The sequence below is a fragment of the Oncorhynchus mykiss genome, chromosome 9, assembly GCF_057628025.1.
Source record: "Oncorhynchus mykiss isolate SJ-2025 chromosome 9, ASM5762802v1, whole genome shotgun sequence".
Classification (NCBI taxonomy): Eukaryota; Metazoa; Chordata; class Actinopteri; order Salmoniformes; family Salmonidae; genus Oncorhynchus; species Oncorhynchus mykiss.
Window position 1 is genome coordinate 71065105 of NC_143030.1, and position 15684 is coordinate 71080788.

At 49.6% G+C, this 15684-nt stretch overlaps 1 protein-coding gene across 2 annotated transcripts in view; it reads left to right on the forward strand.

Moving 5' to 3' along the window:
- Nucleotides 1-395: 395 nt before the first annotated feature.
- The window catches only part of LOC110532696 (rho guanine nucleotide exchange factor 25), a 100982-nt gene continuing 85693 nt past the window's right edge, over nucleotides 396-15684 (forward strand). For both annotated transcript variants that reach the window (XM_036988725.2, XM_036988726.2), the window contains exon 1: nucleotides 396-999. In XM_036988725.2, coding sequence (XP_036844620.2) covers nucleotides 861-999 — 139 coding nt within the window. In that variant the 5' untranslated portion in view covers nucleotides 396-860. The remainder of the gene's footprint in view (nucleotides 1000-15684) is intronic.

The window sequence follows — 15684 nt, forward strand, 5'->3', positions numbered from 1 at the left end:
GCAGACCTGACATCTGCTCAGTACTGAAAACAAAAAGAGGGAACATTGTGTACCACTACACTGCTTTGGCAAAATCTACTAATTGTATTTCATGCCAATAAAGCAATCTGAATGAGAAAGAGAGAGAGGCATTTCAGCTAGCCTGTGGGAAGTGTTGGGTTTCTACTAGGAGTCCTTCAGGGTGTTAGGTTAGAGGTGTTAAGTCAGTCTGCCAAAGTCACATCCAGCATCCAGCCATGTAGAAAGAGCATAGCAAATAATGCAGACAGACAGTCAGACAGAGAGAGAGAGAGAGACTGGTGGAAGAGGTGAGGGAAGGAGAGAGGGAGCAGGAGAGGAGAGGGACAGAGGGATAGCAGAAAGAAGAGAAAAAGAGAGAGGAGAGAAGGGTCGCCAAGAGAAACAGAAGACACACTTGACAGGAAGAGAGGAGAGAAGCAAAAAAAAAGGGGGAGTGAGAACACTACCCTGGAATAGCCAGGCAGCAACTAGAGCTGTAACAGACTCCTCCCCCTCAACCCCTCCCCTCTTGCTTCATCTCTTTCTCTTTCCCCATCTCGCTCTCTCTCTCTCTGTCGCTGAGGCAGTCTGCTACTCAGTCGTCTGACCAGGCAGTTAACAGAGGAGAGAGCTCAGCAACTGGAAAGAAAAAGAGAAGGAGAAAGAGAGAATTATTCTCATGACTTTCTGTCTTTCAGTATGAAAGTTTGTTTCTCTAAGAGAGGTTCCTCTGATTCTGAGTTTTAACTGGACTTTCTGCTTCCTCTGTGTTGTTATCTGTGGACACTCTCCGGACATTCCTTTGGAATTTCCTCGGACCGCACCGCGAGGATCTAGTGTGTTTGTGTGTTCGCTGGGCCATGCCCGCCACTGGTGGCCGGTCATCCAGCGCCAGGGGTACATCATTAAAAGGGGAGCACCTCCACAGGGGCTGTGCCTGCCAACACTTATTCCGTAAAGTCCTGATCAAGTGTGGCTGCTGCTATGCCTGGGTCAGAGGTTAGTAGTACAATACACACACGTCTGCTGTTGTGTGTGTGTGTGTTTATATTGTGTGTGTGTGTGTTTATATTGCGTGTGTGTGTGTTTATATTGTGTGTGTGTGTATATGCATGTGTCTGTGTGATTCAACAACCCAACTACTACCCTCCTAATTTTTTATTTTACCTTTATTTAACTAGGGAAGTCAGTTAATAACAAATTCTTATTTTCAATGACGGCCTAGGAACAGTGGGTTAACTGCCTGTTCAGGGGCAGGACGACAGATTTGTACCTTGTCAGCTCTTCTTCCCTGTAATACCACTGTCAGTTCAACATTCATTTTCTTCCCTCTCTGCCATATTTGCTCAGATGTCCAGCCACCACCTCCTTATCTCGCTCTCTGTTCTGCACGGAGAGTGTACTGTGTAGTGTGTACTAATAGTTTAAGTGTGCCTATTGCTCCTCTCCTCCACACTGCCCCCAGCTGGAGCAACATATGTGTGCTTGTGTACTGTAGAGAGACAAGGACAGGGACGAGGGACAGGGACTAGAATAGTGTGTGCGTATTTGCTTGTGTACTGTAGAGAGAGGCAGGGACAGGGACTAGAATAGTGTGTGCGTATTTGCTTGTGTACTGTAGAGAGAGGCAGGGACAGGGACTAGAATAGTGTGTGTGTGTGTGTGTTTGCTTGTGTACTGTAGAGAGAGGCAGGGACAGGGCCTAGAATAGTGTGTGTGTATTTGCTTGTGTACTGTAGAGAGAGGCAGGGACAGGGACTAGAATAGTGTGTGTGTATTTGCTTGTGTACTGTAGAGAGAGGCAGGGACAGGGACTAGAATAGTGTGTGTGTATTTGCTTGTGTACTGTAGAGAGAGGCAGGGACAGGGCCTAGAATAGTGTGTGTGTATTTGCTTGTGTACTGTAGAGAGAGGCAGGGACAGGGACTAGAATAGTGTGTGTGTATTTGCTTGTGTACTGTAGAGAGAGGCAGGGACAGGGACTAGAATAGTGTGTGTGTGTGTTTGCTTGTGTACTGTAGAGAGAGGCAGGGACAGGGACTAAAATAGTGTGTGTGTGTGTTTGCTTGTGTACTGTAGAGAGAGGCAGGGACAGGGACTAGAATAGTGTGTGTGTGTTTGCTTGTGTACTGTAGAGAGAGGCAGGGACAGGGCATGGAGAAGTCACAGAATATACTGGTAATATGGAGAGAAGAAAAATATTGCGTGTCAGTTTGTGTGTGTTTAGGTCCTTGAGAGAGGTATCACCCATCTGGGTGTCAGTGTTGGCTAAATATGTGCAGCACGTGGATGGATTAAAACACCAGGGGACGGAGCTGATTCTTCAGACTTGGCTACTCTGAAGAATTCCACCACCTCAAACAGCAAGCTATTTTAGTCAAAACAGTTATTCTCTCTCTCTCTCTCTCTCCCTACCCCTTTCCCTCTCTTGCTCTCATTCTCTCTCCCTCTCTCTCTCTCTCCCTACCCCTTTCCCTCTCTTGCTCTCATTCTCTCTCTCTCTCTCTTGTAAGTTTTGAGTTTTTAAGTCGATAAATGAGAATGAACGTAATCTATTGCTGGTGGAAAAAGCTTCCTTTCTGAGAACAGAGAGCAGAGCTTGTCTGGGCAGCCTTTTTACTGTTTTGATCCAACATGAAGTTACTATAAGACTTGTTATGATCCCACATGAAGTTACTATAAGACTTGTTATGATCCCACATGAAGTTACTATAAGACTTGTTATATTCCCACATGAAGTTACTATAAGACTTGTTATATTCCCACATGAAGTTACTATAAGACTTGTTATATTCCCACATGAAGTTACTATAAGACTTGTTATATTCCCACATGAAGTTACTATAAGACTTGTTATATTCCCACATGAAGTTACTATAAGACTTGTTATGATCCCACATGAAGTTACTATAAGACTTGTTTTGATCCAACATGAAGTTACTGTGTGTTAATCCAATAAAACCAGATGATTTATATTTGGCTGTAATAACTAGGAAAGACCTTGATCTACTTTAATGACTGGTGCTTTTGGGAAACTAACACAATTACAATTGGAATATCAATATGAGGCCAGATCTAGACTTACTTTACAGATTAAGTCCATGTGGTTAGCACTGGCTTAGCGTCACGTGAGTAGTTGATGCAGTAGGCTACTATAGAAGTGTGCTGCTTCCATACTCGATAGCTCAGTGTAACCTGGATAAGGTTCCTTGTTCTGTTAGGGAAAGCTCTTTCAGATGGCTGACTGAAAGCTGACTACACATGGCCAGGGTTGCTTCCATCTGTGTTGTGATGTTTGTAGGTAAAACAGTAGAACATGTGGTTCTGGATGTGCCATGTGGTCCCAGTTCTCAACAATGTTGTCTCTGCATATTGCAGTATTATTCGCTTGCTTAGAATCCCCTGCTATTCTAGAATCCTGTCTAGAATCCCTTGCTATTCTAGAATCCTGTCTAGAATCCCCTGCTATTCTAGAATCCTGTCTAGAATCCCCTGCTATTCTAGAATCCTGTCTAGAATCCCCTACTATTCTAGAATCCTGTCTAGAATCCCCTGCTATTCTAGAATACTGTCTAGAGCCACATGCTGTTCTAGAATCCTGTCTAGAATCCCCTACTATTCTAGAATCCTGTCTAGAATCCCCTACTATTCTAGAATCCTGTCTAGAATCCCCTGCTATTCTAGAATCCTGTCTAGAATCCCCTGCTATTCTTGAATCCTGTCTAGAGCCACATGCTGTTCTAGAATCCTGTCTAGAATCCCATGCTGGTCTCACTCATTCTGTAGTGGTGAGTAACCCTGGCAGACTTGCCAGATAAACGAGAGGATGGTAGAGGAGATGGTCACAGAGATCCGTCTCACATCATCATAAGGGTCTGCGTTCCAAATGGCACCTTATTCCCATAGGGTTCTGGTCAATAGTAGTGCACTTTACAGGGAAAAGGCTACTATTTGTGATTAAATGTCACCTTAATGTCACACATGACCTAGAGGAGTAGGCTAAGGAGTCTGGCTGAGATATTCATGACCTAGAGGAGTAGGCTAAGGAGACTAGATATTCGTCAGTAATGAATGCCAATAGAACCTAAGCTTCCTGTCCCCCCTCCCTCCCCCCTCTCTTGCTCCGCTCCATCCCCTCCATTAAGGGTGGTGACTGCAATGCAGTCGTTGCAGACTACAAACAGTCAAATCAATGGAGCAATCTGGACCTCAATAAACCTCCAAGCAGCCACCAAGTCAAGGCAAACAACTCCAATCTTTCTAATCAATGCTTAGAGATGGATGAACAAAATCAATGGGTTCCTTAGTACAACTTGATGATATGTGAATGTGTGGTGTGTGTGTGAGACACCCGGGAGGCTAATGACATGCATAAACATAAGCTTTTACTATTCAACTTTTAGCATTTGGCAGTGACCGGGAGCTGGTGGTGGATACTACTCAGCATGAGAGGAGGAGCCCACTGTGGGGGGGAAAGAGATGGACAGAGAGAGAGGAGGAGCCCACTGTGGGGGTGAAAGAGATGGACAGAGAGGAGGAGCCCACTGTGGGGGTAAAAATATGGACAGAGAGAGAGGAGGAGCCCACTGTGGGGGTGAAAGAGATGGACAGAGAGAGAGGAGCCCACTGTGGGGGTGAAAGAGATGGACAGAGAGAGAGGAGGAGCCCACTGTGGGGGTAAAAATATGGACAGAGAGAGAGGAGGAGCCCACTGTGGGGGTGAAAGAGATGGACAGAGAGAGAGGAGGAGCCCACTGTGGGGGTAAAAGAGATGGACAGAGAGATAGGAGGAGCCCACTGTGGGGGTAAAAGAGATGGACAGAGAGAGAGGAGGAGCCCACTGTGGGGGTAAAAAAAAGATGGACAGAGAGAGAGGAGGAGCCCACTGTGGGGGTAAAAGAGATGGACAGAGAGAGAGGAGGAGCCCACTGTGGGGTTAAAAGAGATGGACAGAGAGAGAGGAGGAGCCCACTGTGGGGGTAAAAGAGATGGACAGCGAGAGAGGTGGGCATAATGAGGAAAAGGAACGCATCTGTGTTGTTCTGGTTGATATCTGTGTTGTTCTGGTTGATATCTGTGTTGTTCTGGTTGATATCTGTGTTGTTCTGGTTGATATCTGTGTTGTTCTGGTTGATATCTGTGTTGTTCTGGTTGATATCTGTGTTGTTCTGGTTGATCTGTCATAGCTGGTCAGCAACATTGGTTGGCTACTGGGCTGCTGGCTACTGTGCTGCTGGCTACTGGGCTGCTGGCTACTGGGCTGCTGGCTACTGGGCTGCAGGAGCATAAGAGTTCCCTTTAACCCTGCGGAATGAGTGGGCTCCTCCTCTCATGCTGAGGAGTGCATGACAAATCATGAAAGTGTTTGGCTGTTAGTTTGAGTCATATTTCATAATCTGATAGGAAGCATCCAACCTGGTGATGTTTTTAGTAGTGTGTGTGTGTGTGTGTGTGTGTGTGTGTGTGTGTGTGTGTTGTGTGTCTGTGTGTGTCTGTGTCTGTGTGTGTGTGTGTGGGGGGGGGGGAGGTATATGGAGTAGGGGAGGAGTGGTATATGGAGTAGGGGAGGATAGGTATATGGAGTAGGGGAGGAGAGGTATATGGAGTAGGGGAGGAGAGGTATATGGAGTAGGGGAGGAGAGGTATATGGAGTGGGGGAGGAGAGGTGTATGGAGTGGGGGAGGAGAGGTGTAGGAGAGGAGAGGTATATGGAGTAGGGGAGGAGAGGTATATGGAGTGGGGGAGGAGAGGTATATGGAGTAGGGGAGGAGAGGTATATGGAGTAGGGGAGGAGAGGTATATGGAGTAGGGGAGGAGAGGTATATGGAGTAGGGGAGGAGAGGTGTATGGAGTGGGGGAGGAGAGGTGTAGGAGAGGAGAGGTATATGGAGTAGGGGAGGAGAGGTATATGGAGTGGGGGAGGAGAGGTATATGGAGTAGGGGAGGAGAGGTATATGGAGTGGGGGAGGAGAGGTATATGGAGTGGGGGAGGAGAGGTATATGGAGTAGGGGAGGAGAGGTAAATGGAGTAGGGGAGGAGAGGTATATGGAGTTGTGGAGGAAAGGAATATGGAGTGGGGGAGGAGAGGTATATGGAGTAGGGGAGGAGAGGTATATGGAGTAGGGGAGGAAAGGTATATGGAGTAGGGGAGGAGAGGTATATGGAGTGGGGGAGGAGAGGTGTATGGAGTAGTATATGGAGTAGGGGAGGAGAGGTATATGGAGTAGGGGAGGAGAGGTATATGGAGTGGGGGAGGAGAGGTATATGGAGTGGGGGAGGAGAGGTGTATGGAGTAGGGGAGGAGAGGTGTAGGAGAGGAGAGGTATATGGAGTGGGGGAGGAGAGGTATATGGAGTAGTATATGGAGTAGGGGAGGAGAGGTATATGGAGTGGGGGAGGAGAGGTATATGGAGTAGGGGAGGAGAGGTATATGGAGTGGGGGAGGAGAGGTATATGGAGTGGGGGAGGAGAGGTGTATGGAGTGGGGGAGGAGAGGTGTAGGAGAGAAGAGGCATATGGAGTGGGGGAGGAGAGGTATATGGAGTAGTATATGGAGTAGGGGAGGAGAGGTATATGGAGTAGGGGAGGAGAGGTATATGGAGTGGGGGAGGAGAGGTATATGGAGTAGGGGAGGAGAGGTATATGGAGTGGGGGAGGAGAGGTATATGGAGTGGGGGAGGAGAGGTGTATGGAGTAGGGGAGGAGAGGTGTAGGAGAGGAGAGGTATATGGAGTAGGGGAGGAGAGGTATATGGAGTAGGGGAGGAGAGGTATATGGAGTGGGGGAGGAGAGGTATATGGAGTAGGGGAGGAGAGGTATATGGAGTAGGGGAGGAGAGGTATATGGAGTGGGGGAGGAGAGGTATATGGAGTAGGGGAGGAGAGGTATATGGAGTGGGGGAGGAGAGGTATATGGAGTGGGGGAGGAGAGGTATATGGAGTAGTATATGGAGTAGGGGAGGAGAGGTATATGGAGTAGGGGAGGATAGGTATATGGAGTGGGGGAGGAGAGGTGTATGGAGTGGGGGAGGAGAGGTGTATGGAGTAGGGGAGGAGAGGTGTAGGAGAGGAGAGGTATATGGAGTGGGGGAGGAGAGGTATATGGAGTAGTAAATGGAGTAGGGGAGGAGAGGTATATGGAGTAGGGGAGGAGAGGTATATGGAGTAGGGGAGGAGAGGTATATGGAGTAGGGGAGGAGAGGTATATGGAGTAGGGGAGGAGAGGTATATGGAGTAGGGGAGGAGAGGTATATGGTGTAGGAGAGGAGTAGTATATGGAGTAGGGGAGGAGAGGTATATGGAGTAGGGGAGGAGAGGTATATGGAGTAGGGGAGGAGAGGTATATGGAGTAGGGGAGGAGAGGTATATGGAGTGGGGGAGGAGAGGTATATGGAGTGGGGGAGGAGAGGTATATGGAGTAGTATATGGAGTAGGGGAGGAGAGGTATATGGAGTAGGGGAGGAGAGGTTTATGGAGTGGGGGAGGAGAGGTGTATGGAGTGGGGGAGGAGAGGTGTATGGAGTAGGGGAGGAGAGGTGTAGGAGAGGAGAGGTGTATGGAGTGGGGGAGGAGAGGTATATGGAGTAGTATATGGAGTAGGGGAGGAGAGGTATATGGAGTAGGGGAGGAGAGGTATATGGAGTAGGGGAGGAGAGGTATATGGAGTAGGGGAGGAGAGGTATATGGAGTAGGGGAGGAGAGGTATATGGTGTAGGAGAGGAGAAGTATATGGAGTAGGGGAGGAGAGGTATATGGAGTAGGGGAGGAGAGGTATATGGAGTAGGGGAGGAGAGGTATATGGAGTGGGGGAGGAGAGGTATATGGAGTAGGGGAGGAGAGGTATATGGAGTAGGGGAGGAGAGGTATATGGAGTAGGGGAGGAGAGGTAAATGGAGTGGGGGAGGAGAGGTATATGGAGTAGGGGAGGAGAGGTATATGGAGTACGGGAGGAGAGGTATATGGAGTGGGGGAGGTGAGGTGTATGGAGTAGGGGAGGAGAGGTATATGGAGTAGGGGAGGAGAGGTATATGGAGTAGGGGAGGAGAGGTAAATGGAGTGGGGGAGGAGAGGTATATGGAGTAGGGGAGGAGAGGTATATGGAGTAGGGGAGGAGAGGTATATGGAGTGGGGGAGGAGAGGTATATGGAGTGGGGGAGGAGAGGTATATGGAGTAGGGGAGGAGAGGTATATGGAGTGGGGGAGGAGAGGTATATGGAGTAGGGGAGGAGAGGTATATGGAGTAGGGGAGGAGAGGTATATGGAGTAGGGGAGGAGAGGTAAATGGAGTGGGGGAGGAGAGGTATATGGAGTAGGGGAGGAGAGGTATATGGAGTAGGGGAGGAGAGGTATATGGAGTAGGGGAGGAGAGGTATATTGAGTGTGTGAGTAATCAGACTAGAGAGGCAGGCACTGCTGTCAGCAGCAGAATAGAAAAAGATAGTGAGGGGAAAAAATGATAGAGAACTATGCTTCTCCTTTCAATTTTCTGGCAATCATTTTCTATCGACTCCTTCCTCTTCATCTGAGTGGCTCCTCTTCATCCGAGCGGCTGCTTTGGTTGATGTGTTTATCACAACGTCCCACCTCGCCCGCTCCCTCATCGGCCCCAAGCTTTCACCTGCATCTGTTTTCTCTGAGTCTCCCCAGCGACAGGGAGAGAGTGAGTGAGGAACAGACTGAGCTGAGATGATGCCTGGGAGGCATAATGAAGGACTATCAGAGGGAATCAGCACTGCGCTCCCTCAGAGGGGTATACGAGTCCCCTGCAGCATTGCTCTACACACACAGAGAGAGAGAGAGAGAGAGAGAGAGAGAGAGAGAGAGAGAAAGAGAGAGAGAGAGAGAGGGAAAGAGAGAGAGAGAGGGAGGCGGGGGGCGGACGGACGGACGGAGACTGCCCAGGAACAATAACTAGAGTAAAAATAATCACCAGGGTGTCACCCTCAACAGCCCATCCATCTGCTCTGTGTACACAGTAATACACTGATCCAGCCACTGTTACTGTACATACTGGCTCTCTACTCACATGTATATTGGCTCTCTACTCTACTATATACTGTCCCTCTACACAACTATATACTGTCTCTCTACACAACTATATACATGAACTTGCTCTCTACACAACTACTACTACTGGCTCTCTACACTACTACATACTGGCTCTCTACACTACTATATACTGGCTCTCTACACAACTACAGTATATACTGGCTCTCTACACTACTACATACTGGCTCTCTACACTACTATATACTGTCTCTCTACACTACTCTATACTGTCTGTCTACACTACTACATACTGGCTCTCTACACTACTATATACTGGTTCTCTACACTACTACATACTGGCTCTTCTATATACTGGCTCTCTATATACTGGCTCTCTACACTACTATTTACTGGCTCTCTACAGAACTATATACTGGCTCTCCACACTACTATATACTGGTTCTCTACACTACTATATTCTGGTTCTCTACACTACTATATACTGGCTTGTCTATATACTGGCTCTCTATATACTGGCTATCTACACTTCTATATGCTGGCCCTCTACACAACTATATCCTGGCTCTCTACACTACTATATACGGTCTCTCTACACAACTATATACTGGCTCTCTACACTACTATATACTGGCTCTCTACAATACTATATACTGTCTCTCTACACAACTATATACTGGCTCTCTACACTACTATATACTGGCTCTCTACACAACTATATACTGGCTCTCTACACTACTATATACTGGCTCTCTACAATACTATATACTGGCTCTCTACACTACTATATACTGGCTCTCTACACAACTATATACTGGCTCTCTACACTACTATATACTGGCTCTCTACAATACTATATACTGGCTCTCTACACTACTATATACTGGCTCTCTACACTACTATATACTGGCTCTCTACACAACTATATCCTGGCTCTCTACACTACTATATACGGTCTCTCTACACTACTATATACTGGCTCTCTACACTACTATATACTGGCTCTCTACAATACTATATACTGGCTCTCTACACTACTATATACTGGCTCTCTACACTACTATATACTGGCTCTCTACACAACTATATCCTGGCTCTCTACACTACTATATACTGTCTCTCTACACAACTATATACTGGCTCTCTACACTACTATATACTGGCTCTCTACACTACTATATACTGTCTCTCTACACAACTATATACTGGCTCTCTACACTACTATATACTGGCTCTCTACACAACTACAGTATATACTGGCTCTCTACACTACTACATACTGGCTCTCTACACTACTATATACTGTCTCTCTACACTACTCTATACTGTCTGTCTACACTACTACATACTGGCTCTCTACACTACTATATACTGGTTCTCTACACTACTACATACTGGCTCTTCTATATACTGGCTCTCTATATACTGGCTCTCTACACTACTATTTACTGGCTCTCTACAGAACTATATACTGGCTCTCCACACTACTATATACTGGTTCTCTACACTACTATATTCTGGTTCTCTACACTACTATATACTGGCTTGTCTATATACTGGCTCTCTATATACTGGCTATCTACACTTCTATATGCTGGCCCTCTACACAACTATATCCTGGCGCTCTACACTACTATATACGGTCTCTCTACACAACTATATACTGGCTCTCTACACTACTATATACTGGCTCTCTACAATACTATATACTGTCTCTCTACACAACTATATACTGGCTCTCTACACTACTATATACTGGCTCTCTACACAACTATATACTGGCTCTCTACACTACTATATACTGGCTCTCTACAATACTATATACTGGCTCTCTACACTACTATATACTGGCTCTCTACACAACTATATACTGGCTCTCTACACTACTATATACTGGCTCTCTACAATACTATATACTGGCTCTCTACACTACTATATACTGGCTCTCTACACTACTATATACTGGCTCTCTACACAACTATATCCTGGCTCTCTACACTACTATATACGGTCTCTCTACACTACTATATACTGGCTCTCTACACTACTATATACTGGCTCTCTACAATACTATATACTGGCTCTCTACACTACTATATACTGGCTCTCTACACTACTATATACTGGCTCTCTACACAACTATATCCTGGCTCTCTACACTACTATATACTGTCTCTCTACACAACTATATACTGGCTCTCTACACTACTATATACTGGCTCTCTACACTACTATATACTGTCTCTCTACACAACTATATACTGGCTCTCTACACTACTATATACTGGCTTTCTACACTACTACACTGAACAGAAATATTAACGCAACATGAAAACATGTCTAAGATTTAATTAACTAAGGTGCAGTTCATATAAGGAATTCAGTCAATTGAAATATACTGAACCAAAATAGAAGTACATTATGTAAAGTGTAGGTCCCAGGTTTCATGAGCTGAAATAAAAGATCCCAGAAATGTTCTGTTCACACAAAAAGCATTTTCTCTTAAATTTTGTGCACAAATTTGTTTGTGAGCATTTCTCATTTGCCAAGATAATCCATCCACCTGACAGGTGTGGCATATCAAGAAGCTGATTAAACAGCATGATCCTTACAGAGGAGCACCTTGCGCTGGGGACAATAAAAGGCCACTCTAAAATGTGCAGTTGTGTCACTCAACACAATGCCACAGACCTCTCAAGTTTTGAGGGAGCGTGCAACAAGCATGCTGACTACAGGAATGTCCCCCGGAGCTGTTACCAGCCGACCTCACAACCAAAGACCGCATGTAACCACTGCAGCCCAGGACCTCAACATCCGGTTTCTTCACCTGCGCGATCGTCTTAGACCAGCAACCCAGCTGATGAAACTGTGGGTTTGCAAAACCGAGGAACTTCTGCACAAACTGTCGGAAGCCGTCTCAGGCTCGTCGTCCTCACCAGGATCTTGACCTGATTGCAGTTTGGCATCGTAACCAACCTTCGATGGCCACTGGCACGCTGGAGAAGGGTGCTCTTCACGGATGAATCCCGGTTTCAACTGTGCCGGGCAGATGGTAACATGAGACAAACACCTTACAGGTTCTGTTAATTTATCTTGTTCAGCATAGATACTGGCTTTATGAAACTACTGTTTGCATTGGTTCTAATGTCTCAGTAGGATTAAAGCTGGTTCCTGTTACACTGGGGTTGTTGGTTTGATTGCATGGGAATATACCATGTGTCACTGTCAATGTTGACCATTCGATAAGTAGCTTTCGATAAAAGATATGGCTGCTAAATGGCCATTTATTCATTGGCACAACTAAGCATCATTCTACTTGCACTACATAACCACCTGGGAGACATGCAGCTGTGCATTAACCTAGACTGCAGACATTCTAGGAATACACTGAGCGAGAGACCAGATGTGTAGTACAGTAGATCAACGTCTGTGTAGACAGCAGTGGAGGCTGCTCAGGGAAGGACGGCTCCTAATAATGGGTGGAACAGAGCAAATGGATTGTCATCAGACACATTGAAAACCATTGTGTTTCATATATTTGCTACCAATCCACCAATTCCACTCCAGCCATTACCACAAGCCCGTCCTCCCCAATTAAGGTGTCACCAACCTCCTGTGATAGCCACAGTTTAACGAGAGGAGAGCAGGTAGCCAGCAGCCATAGCAGCCTTGGCCTTAGTCTGGGAAATTCCTAGATATAACTTCTGTATGATGATGAAAAAGACTCTGTATATTCCTGATGTTGTCTTAGTCTGGAGGCCTTGCTTCCTTTGTCATCGGCTTATAAGGTCTCATTCCACAGGACATTGCGGAAAGAAACGTCCAAAATAGCAGAAAAGTAAAGTATGCAAGAGCTACTTCATTCAGAAGTGAAATATTTATTTTCTTATTTTCCTGCACTCCATCCCCCTTTCCTCCCGCTCTCTCTCTGCCCCTGCCCCTGCCCGCCTCTCTGCCCCGGGCCTCTCTCTGCCCCTGGTCCTCCATCTCTGCCCCTGGCCCTCTCTCTCTCCCTCTGGCCCTTTCGTTCAGCCCCTGGCACTCTCTCACTGCCCCTGGCCCTCTCTCACTGCCCCTGGCCCTCTCTCTGCACCTGGCCCTCTCTCACTGCCCTGGCCCTCTCTCACTGCCCTGGCCCTCTCTCTCTGGCCCTCTCTCTCTCTCTCCCTGGCCCTCTCTCTCTCTTTCCCTGGCCCTCTCTCTCTGCCCCTGGCCCTCTCTCACTGCCCCTGGCCCTCTCTCACTGCACTGGCCCTCTCTCTCTGCCCCTGGCCCTCTCTCTCTCTCCCCCTGGCCCTCTCTCTCTCTTCCCCTGGCCCTCTCTCTCACTGCCCCTGGCTCTCTCTCACTGCCCCTGTCCCTCTTTCTCTCTCCCCCTGGCCCTCTCTCTCTCTTCCCCTGGCCCTCTCTCACTGCCCCTGGCCCTCTCTCACTGCCCCTGGCCCTGGCCCTATCTCTCTGCCCCTGGTCCTCTCTCTCTTCCCCTGGCCCTTTCGTTCAGCCCCTGGCCCCCTTTCTCTCTCTCTGCCCCTGGCCCTATCTCTCTCACTGCCTGGCCCTCTTTCACTGCCCCTGGCCCTCTCTCTCTCCCCCTGGCCCCTTCGTTCAGCCCCTGGCCCCCTCTCTCTCTGCCCTGGCCCTCTCCCTCTCTCTGCCCTGGCCCTCTCTCTCTCTCTGCCCTGGCCCTCTCGCTCTCTCTCTGCCCTGGCCCTCTCTCTCTCTGCCCTGGCCCTCTCTCTCTCTCTCTCTACCCTGGCCCCCTCTCTCTCTCTGCCCTGGCCCTCTCTCTCTCTGCCCTGGCCCTCTCTCTCTCTGCCCTGGCCCTCTCTCTCTCTCTGCCCTGGCCCTCTCTCTCTCTTCTCCTGGCCCTCTCGCACTGCCCCTGGCCCTCTCTCACTGCCCCTGGCCCTGGCCCTATCTCTCTGCACCTGGTCCTCTCTCTCTTCCCCTGGCCCTTTCGTTCAGCACCTGGCCCCCCCCCTCTCTCTCCCCCTGGCCCTTCCGTTCAGCCCCTGGCCCCCTCTCTCTCTCTCTGCCCTGGCCGTCTCTCTCTCTCTCTGCCCTGGCCCTCTCTCTCTCTCTGCCCTGGCCCCCCCTCTCTCTCTGCCCTGGCCCTCTCTCTCTCTCTGCCCTGGCCCTCTCTCTCTCTCTGCCCTGGCCCTCTCTCTCTCTCTCTCTCTCTGCCCTGGCCCTCTCTCTCTCTGCCCTGGCCCTCTCTCTCTCTCCCCTGGCCCTCTCTCTCTCTCTGCCCTGGCCCTCTCTCTCTCTCTCTCTCTCTGCCCCTGGCCCTCTCTCTCTCTCCCCCTGGCCCTCTCTCTCTCTTCCCCTGGCCCTCTCTCTCACTGCCCCTGGCTCTCTCTCACTGCCCCTGTCCCTCTTTCTCTCTCCCCCTGGCCCTCTCTCTCTCTTCCCCTGGCCCTCTCTCACTGCCCCTGGCCCTCTCTCACTGCCCCTGGCCCTGGCCCTATCTCTCTGCCCCTGGTCCTCTCTCTCTTCCCCTGGCCCTTTCGTTCAGCCCCTGGCCCCCTCTCTCTCTCTCTGCCCCTGGCCCTATCTCTCTCACTGCCTGGCCCTCTTTCACTGCCCCTGGCCCTCTCTCTCTCCCCCTGGCCCCTTCGTTCAGCCCCTGGCCCCCTCTCTCTCTGCCCTGGCCCTCTCCCTCTCTCTGCCCTGGCCCTCTCTCTCTCTCTGCCCTGGCCCTCTCGCTCTCTCTCTGCCCTGGCCCTCTCTCTCTCTGCCCTGGCCCTCTCTCTCTCTCTCTCTACCCTGGCCCCCTCTCTCTCTCTGCCCTGGCCCTCTCTCTCTCTCTGCCCTGGCCCTCTCTCTCTCTGCCCTGGCCCTCTCTCTCTCTCTGCCCTGGCCCTCTCTCTCTCTTCTCCTGGCCCTCTCTCACTGCCCCTGGCCCTCTCTCACTGCCCCTGGCCCTGGCCCTATCTCTCTGCACCTGGTCCTCTCTCTCTTCCCCTGGCCCTTTCGTTCAGCACCTGGCCCCCCCTCTCTCTCTCCCCCTGGCCCTTCCGTTCAGCCCCTGGCCCCCTCGCTCTCTCTCTGCCCTGGCCCTCTCTCTCTCTCTGCCCTGGCCCTCTCTCTCTCTCTGCCCTGGCCCCCCCTCTCTCTCTGCCCTGGCCCTCTCTCTCTCTCTGCCCTGGCCCTCTCTCTCTCTCTGCCCTGGCCCTCTCTCTCTCTCTCTCTCTCTGCCCTGGCCCTCTCTCTCTCTGCCCTGGCCCTCTCTCTCTCTGCCCTGGCCCTCTCTCTCTCTTTGCCCTGGCCCTCTCTCACTGCCCCTGGACCTCTCTCTCTGCCCTGGCCCTCTCTCTCTTCCCCTGGCCCTCTCTCTCTCTTCCCCTGGCCCTCTCTCTCACTGCCCCTGGCTCTCTCTCACTACCCCTGGCCCTCTCTCTCTCCCCCTGGCCCTTTCGTTCAGCCCCTGGCCCCCTCTCTCTCTGCCCTGGCCCTCTCCCTCTCTCTGCTCTGGCCCTCTCTCTCTCTCTGCCCTGGCCCTCTCTCTCTCTCTGTCCTGGCCCTCTCTCTCTCTTCCACTTCTCCCTCATATGTTTCTCTCTCCAACACACACACATGCATACACGCACACACACTCCCCTAAGAAATAGCTTGGTCTAAGTTTTGGGCAGAAAGTCGTATGATTAGTATGATGAATGTGAACATCAAATTGAGAAT